The sequence below is a fragment of the Ochotona curzoniae genome, unplaced genomic scaffold, assembly GCF_017591425.1.
Source record: "Ochotona curzoniae isolate NIBS_2020 unplaced genomic scaffold, NIBS_Ocur_1.0 contig_4105, whole genome shotgun sequence".
Lineage (NCBI taxonomy): Eukaryota > Metazoa > Chordata > Mammalia > Lagomorpha > Ochotonidae > Ochotona > Ochotona curzoniae.
This window is the reverse complement of record NW_024466129.1, coordinates 9,005,114-9,011,113: the sequence shown is the minus strand read 5'-3', so window position 1 is coordinate 9,011,113 and position 6,000 is coordinate 9,005,114. Positions and strand designations below refer to the sequence as shown.

General features: G+C 50.3%; 1 protein-coding gene across 1 annotated transcript in view; it reads right to left on the bottom strand.

Annotated features, from left to right (window-relative positions):
• Window positions 1–279: 279 nt before the first annotated feature.
• PTPRN2 (protein tyrosine phosphatase receptor type N2) overlaps window positions 280–6,000 on the bottom strand; it is a 914,532-nt gene continuing 908,811 nt past the window's right edge. Inside the window, exon 23 of the mRNA XM_040984210.1 lies at window positions 280–1,700. Coding sequence (XP_040840144.1) covers window positions 1,629–1,700 — 72 coding nt within the window. The 3' untranslated portion in view covers window positions 280–1,628. The remainder of the gene's footprint in view (window positions 1,701–6,000) is intronic.

The window sequence follows — 6,000 nt, the reverse complement described above, 5'->3', positions numbered from 1 at the left end:
GCCAGAACCCTGTATTTGCAGGTGCCCTCTGTTAGGACAGAATGGGGAAGGAGGAGGACATTGCTACCCAAGCCACCCTCCCACCTTGGCAGCCTCAGAACGGGGCGCGGCCGGGACACAAGTGGGCCAGGGCCCAAGGTGCACGGTTGGCAGCTTTTCATGGATGTTGCCTTGGCGCCTTTAAAGCCTTGCGGATGCCCCAGTTCGAGGTGCATACCTCATGCTGCCCGTGCAAGGTTTCCTCCCCAAAGAAAGACTATTCACATGTGAAATCAGGAGTTTAATATGACACAACTAAATATATTTATATATCTCACACTGGAGGATTTCTTTGAAGTTAGAAATTACAAGTAGGTATATGCTTCCTATAATTCAGATAGATTCATTCTATTCATTATGTAAATTTCAGATAGAGGAAAGAACTTTGGAAAAGAAATGACAGATATATGAAAGCAGAAGTCCGTCACAATATGGTTTAAAGACAATGTTTTGGCATCTTTCTCCCCGGTCAGCAGGCCACTTTCCCTCTTTCAAATGCTTTCTGAGATCTATTCCAGACAGAAAAGATAGTGGGGAACACAGTGGGTCGGGGGCTTTGTTTTTTTTTTTTTTTTTGCATTTAACCTTAGATGAGAAACTTTTAGCACGCAGAAACACCTCCATGCAGACTTGGTCCTGAGTGGACTGAAGCGAATTCTGCTCTTTCTGAGGGGGAAGGCTGGGCAGTTAACCTGATCTCCAATGCTATTTTCCAAATTCGAATTGTCCCCATGCACTTGTGTTTACATGGTGTCAAAGGCAGTGGTTTGGGGCTGCCATCCCCACGCCTCAGGGAGGAATTGCTCAGAGTTTTCTCTTAGCCCAGTAGGGCCTGGGGTGTTCCCTGGACGTCAGTGACCAGGTCAGCTCCGGTTGATTTCAGTTCTCCCACAGCACTATATTCCTCAGCAGCCTCTGGCTAGGCAATGCAGAAATCAGTATTTTCACATTCAAAACACATCACCAGGGCGCAGGTGGAACTTTGCAACCCTGAGGCAGTCAGGTGAGGTCCTGGCCTCCGAAGGAGGTGCTCCCCGTAGGGAGCAGGGTCTGGAGGGGGAGGGAGGACCACTGTCTGCTGGAGCTCCCGCTATGCTGATTTTCTTATCTTTCACCACAAGTGGGAAAGGCACTCGGCTAGCCTGCTGACGAATTATTTTAAAGACAAATGCCAAATGGGATTTCTACCCCGGCAACCTGCACTGGGTGCTCTTCCAGCTGTCCCTGGGCCCACTGTTGGCAGAAGCCTATAAGACTACAGCCCAGTTGTGTTGGAGACCAGGCTGCATGTACTCGTGGCTGCATCACCCACGCGGCAGCATTGGCAAGTCAGAGAGCGTGAACGTGTGCGTGAAGGGAAAGTAATGGCGTCCTTAAAGTGAAAATAACCGAACAGCTCCACAATCTCTTGGGATGATCATCTGGTCAAACGGAAATGCGCATTTTAATTGCTAAACTATACTGACTGCGGGAGTGGTAAGAAGGACCCTATTACTACGCAGTGACAACAGCAGACACAAAATGAAAATCATAGCACGATTCCCAGGGGGCGGGAGGGGCTCCTGCGAGGCTCCGGAGGGCCACGCCGCTCACTGCGGGAGGGCCTTCAGAATGGCGTTCACCTCCTCGGCCACGGCCGTCAGCGCAAACTCAAACTGCTCCTGCAGAGAAAGGGACAAGAAAGGGGAGAAGGTGTCAACAGGCAGAAAAGACCCAACTGTCAGTTTAGGCTCCCTCCGTCTGCTCCTCTGCAGTAACAAATTGCTTCGGCACAAAGAGAAGGCTGAAAGGGCCCTTACAGAGGCGCTGTTAGGTGTGCAAGACAGACCCAAAGTCGATGCTCACCAGGATCCTTTGCCCAGGTAAGCCTCAACTTTGGTCACTGAAAGAGAAGTACCTACACCAACAGTGAGCCTGGAGATGACCCGGGGAGGCTCCCCAGGACTTGCCTTGTTCCATTTGACTCTGCGTCTCTCCATTGGGGCCAACTGCCTTGATGGATGCAGTGAGGGGCAGGTGTGGGTGTCATGAAAACACCCACAGGCACTGGCACCTCTGGGTTTCACCACCCGCAGACATGGGGAGCTCTGATTCTGGAAAGAGCAAGTCCTGCAACCCAACTCAATTTTGTTCCATTTGTCAAGCAACGCGGTCTCATGCACGTCCTTCCACAGACAAAACATACAGCACCTGCTCAGGGTGCTGAGTAGAAATGAGGAGCAACTTTGCAAGGTTAGAATTCACTCCCGGGCACGATGAGGACCTAGCAGACAGAAGGAACAGAGGCACTTCCTCATACACGGCATCGCCGGGCAAGTGGCCACTGCTTCCTGCCACTGAGATCTCCCATTTGACAACAGGAAATGTGAAAGTGGCTGTCAGACTATCAGGGAAGTCATGCGAAAGAGTAAATTACACAATCACCTAGCTAGCCATTTTTGATTAAGGATGGCTTACATTCTTGATAACTCAACGAAATGCTAGTTCTAAATAAAAAAAGATTAATCTCCATTTAGAATTACCATTATCTTGCAGAAACATAGAAAATAGCTTGCATTCAAGCAGCAACTCAAAAAGCATTTCATGCCCATTTTGGAACAAGAGCCAGTTTCTCCCTGGCCTGACTTGAAAGGAACACTGGCTGTACACTGATGAGCTCTCTTTCGCTGCTGTGCTCGCCCAGCTTCCCGGTGGGAATTCTGGAAATGACTGCTGAAGGAGTCAGCTGCGCGGATGCAGATGAGGGTCTGCTGACCATGGTGGGCCGGCAGTGAAGTCGGCCCTCTGTCTCTCCCCTTCTCACCCCTCATCAGTCCCCCTTCCTTCTGGGGATCGCCTGCCCCCGGAAGAGTGAGTGTTCAAGTCCCTGCTGCACCAGGGTGGCTCACCAACACTCTTCCCAAGGCTGCCTCCTGTCCCTAGCTCCTCAATCAACCACCTAAAGTACGCAAAGGCTGTTGGGAGGATCCAGGGTAATCACAGCTAAGCCTCACAGCTTGTCTCCTCCCAGAACGCTGACCTGCAAACACAGGGATGGTGATTTTGTGACTTAAATAATAATAATACCACCCAGGAAATAATCTTTGAAGGGAAAAGTGGAGATGCATCCAGGTTTGACTGCAGCTATTTATTTGGTAAAAAATCAGAAAACACTCAGGACCAGAAATGGGTCAAAGATTTTATGGGACTGAGGAGGATCTTCTGTGGCTGCCTGGAAACATCCAGTAGAAAAGCCAAATAGCTATCCTATAATGTTTTTTTTTTTTTTAAGATTCAAAAATTTTTATTGGAAAGTCAGATATACAGAGAAGAGACAGAGAGAAAGATCTTCTGTCTGCTGATTCATTCCCCAACTGGCCACAACGGCCGGAGCTGAGCCAATCTGAAGCCAGGAGTCAGGCACTTCTGGGTTTCCCACACAAGTGCAGGGTCCAGAGGCTTTGGGCCGTCCTTGACTGCTTTCCCAGGCCACAAGCAAGGAGCTGGATGGGAAGCAGGGCCACTGGGATTAGAACCGCCTCCCATATGGGATTCTGGAGTGTGCAAGGCGAGGACTTTAGACACTAGGCTACTGAGCTGGGCCCTATCCTATAAAGTTAAGTGGCAAACACACAATGAAGAATTGCACCATATTTTGATTGCAATCATTTGAAATAGTATACAGCCATAGGACAAACTGATGGCCATGTAGGCAATTGGCATGCTTACTGTTACAATTTATTTATCTTTTTACTGTAGCTTTTAATTTATTTTGTTTGAAAGGCAGACACACACACACACACACACACACACACACACACACACACACAGAGGGGAGATCTATCTGTTGATTCACTCCTCAAATGCAAAAGGCAGGCAAAGCCAGGAGCACACAGCTCCATTGCTGTCTTTCACATGGGTGGCCGGAGCCCAGTCACTTGCAGCATCTTCTGTTGCCTCCCAGGCCCATCAGCACAAAGCTGGATTACAAGTGGGGAATAGGCAGGGCTTTGACAAAGGATTCAGGTTACAAGAGGAGGCTTAACCTGCTGTACCATCAAGCCTACCCAGTGGCAGTTTTTGCATGGCCACTAAAGCGACTGGCCTGGAGGAGATGAGGCTCAGCTGTGACTTGATGTACCTTGCCGGGTACACTCACAGCCTGCACCCAGGAGCATCAGCTGGAGGGAGAGGGAGCCCTGTGCGTAGGGCCTCTTGTGGGAGGGATGCTGGGTACATTGACAGCCCACGGGCCAAGGAGCATTGGCTAGAGGGAGAGGGCACCCTGTGCCTAGGGCCTCTTGTGGGAGGGATACTGGGTACATTCACAATCCACGGGCCAGCATGGGCTGGAGGGAGGGGGCTCCCTGTGCCTCAGACCTCTTTAGGGAGGGACACTGGGTGCCTGTAAACTGACTTGCTTCTCATTGAATAGTGTAAGCTAAAAGGCTTAAGCCCCTGACCTTCATCGTGTGTGTGTGTGTGTGTGTGTGTGTGTGTGTGTGTGTGTGTGTGTGTACTAGATGACGGGGAAGGGAGTCAACATATGAGCTGGTGGGACACAGGAGTATTTGTTTTCTGGAATAGGAGTTTACCTTAAGAGAAACATTCAAATAGCAGCACAGCTGTACATGAGGAATAAAATCATCAGCAGCAGCAGCCCCCTCTAACCTGCCCTGAATCTCAGTGCTCCAGGCACCAGAATAGACTGAGAGCCTGCAGACCACAGAACGTCTGAGTTAGCAAAGACAGGACATGAGAAAGCAGTGGGCTGAGATCTTCTGAATAAGAAAGCATGTTCTACTGGAGACCCAGACACACGGCATGAAGCTGCAGGCAGGGCCTCTGACCTCTTGAGGTGCCATTGCCACTGCCCGCGACTCTAGTCCTGCCATTGCGGAGAAGCCCACACTTCGTGATCAGGTGTCTGTCACCACCCTGTGTTGCTCCAGGGTCAGGGAGAACAGGCCAGAGCTGTCCCCTCCTCAGCTGGCCTAGGACATCTGAAGGGTACTGTGTGAGCTGGAGGGCTGTCCGATGGAAGGGCTTGGTTGTTGAGTAGCAGCTGTGGTTCTGGGACAACACAGGCCTTACAAGTGAGATGTTGGGGCTGGCTGGGTGCCAGAGCTCTCCAAATGGCGCAAGTGATACAGTGGCTACTTGGGTCTATGTGTTTGTATTTGTGCACTCTCTGGCTTAAAGAGAGGTCTGGGTTGAGCTATCACAAATAGGAACAGTTACTCTTGGAATGTCCTCACTCCTGATTTTAGGGACAGCCACTGGGAATGTATGTGATTGGAATGATTGTGACGCTAAGCAGTTTGCACACATGAAGGGCTGCCCCCAGTCTGCCTCTTGTGTGCAGGACTGGACAAAATCTGTCCCATCTGTCCCTTCCAGTTTCTTAGAGCCTGGTGGAAGTAAGGGACCAGGTGTTGTGTGTGCACACACATGGGTAGGGAGACACACACACACAGAGGGCGAAGAGAGAGACAGACATGAATCACTCCTGTGGCATGTCCCTGGGGACAACTGGGCCACAGCTGGGGTGACTCGGCCTCTGTTATTCAAGGCAGGTGCCAGGCTAGCATGAGCAGTGTCTTTGTCCAGCAGCCTAGGAAGAGTTACAGTACAATGTGGGCAGCAGGCAGGGGAGGGACAGGCTCCACGAATACCTGGACACACACACTTGATCTGTTCCATATGGCAAGGGTGATGTCACTCCTTCTTATGTGTTGGACAAGCTAGCTGGTTTTTTTTTCTTAAATTTATGGGACTAAAAATGAAAATGGGAAGATATTGTTACGAGAAGGAAAGTGACCAGGCTTTTAGTTACAAAGGCACAGGATCCCCGGAAGGGGAGCGAAGAAGAAATCTGCTTCCGCCGGTGCAGAAGCTTGCAGGAGTGTGTCACTGTTAGCACACTCTGTGATTCTGATTTCTTCTCTGCTGTGTCTGCTAGGAAGCTGCCCTGGCTGGGTC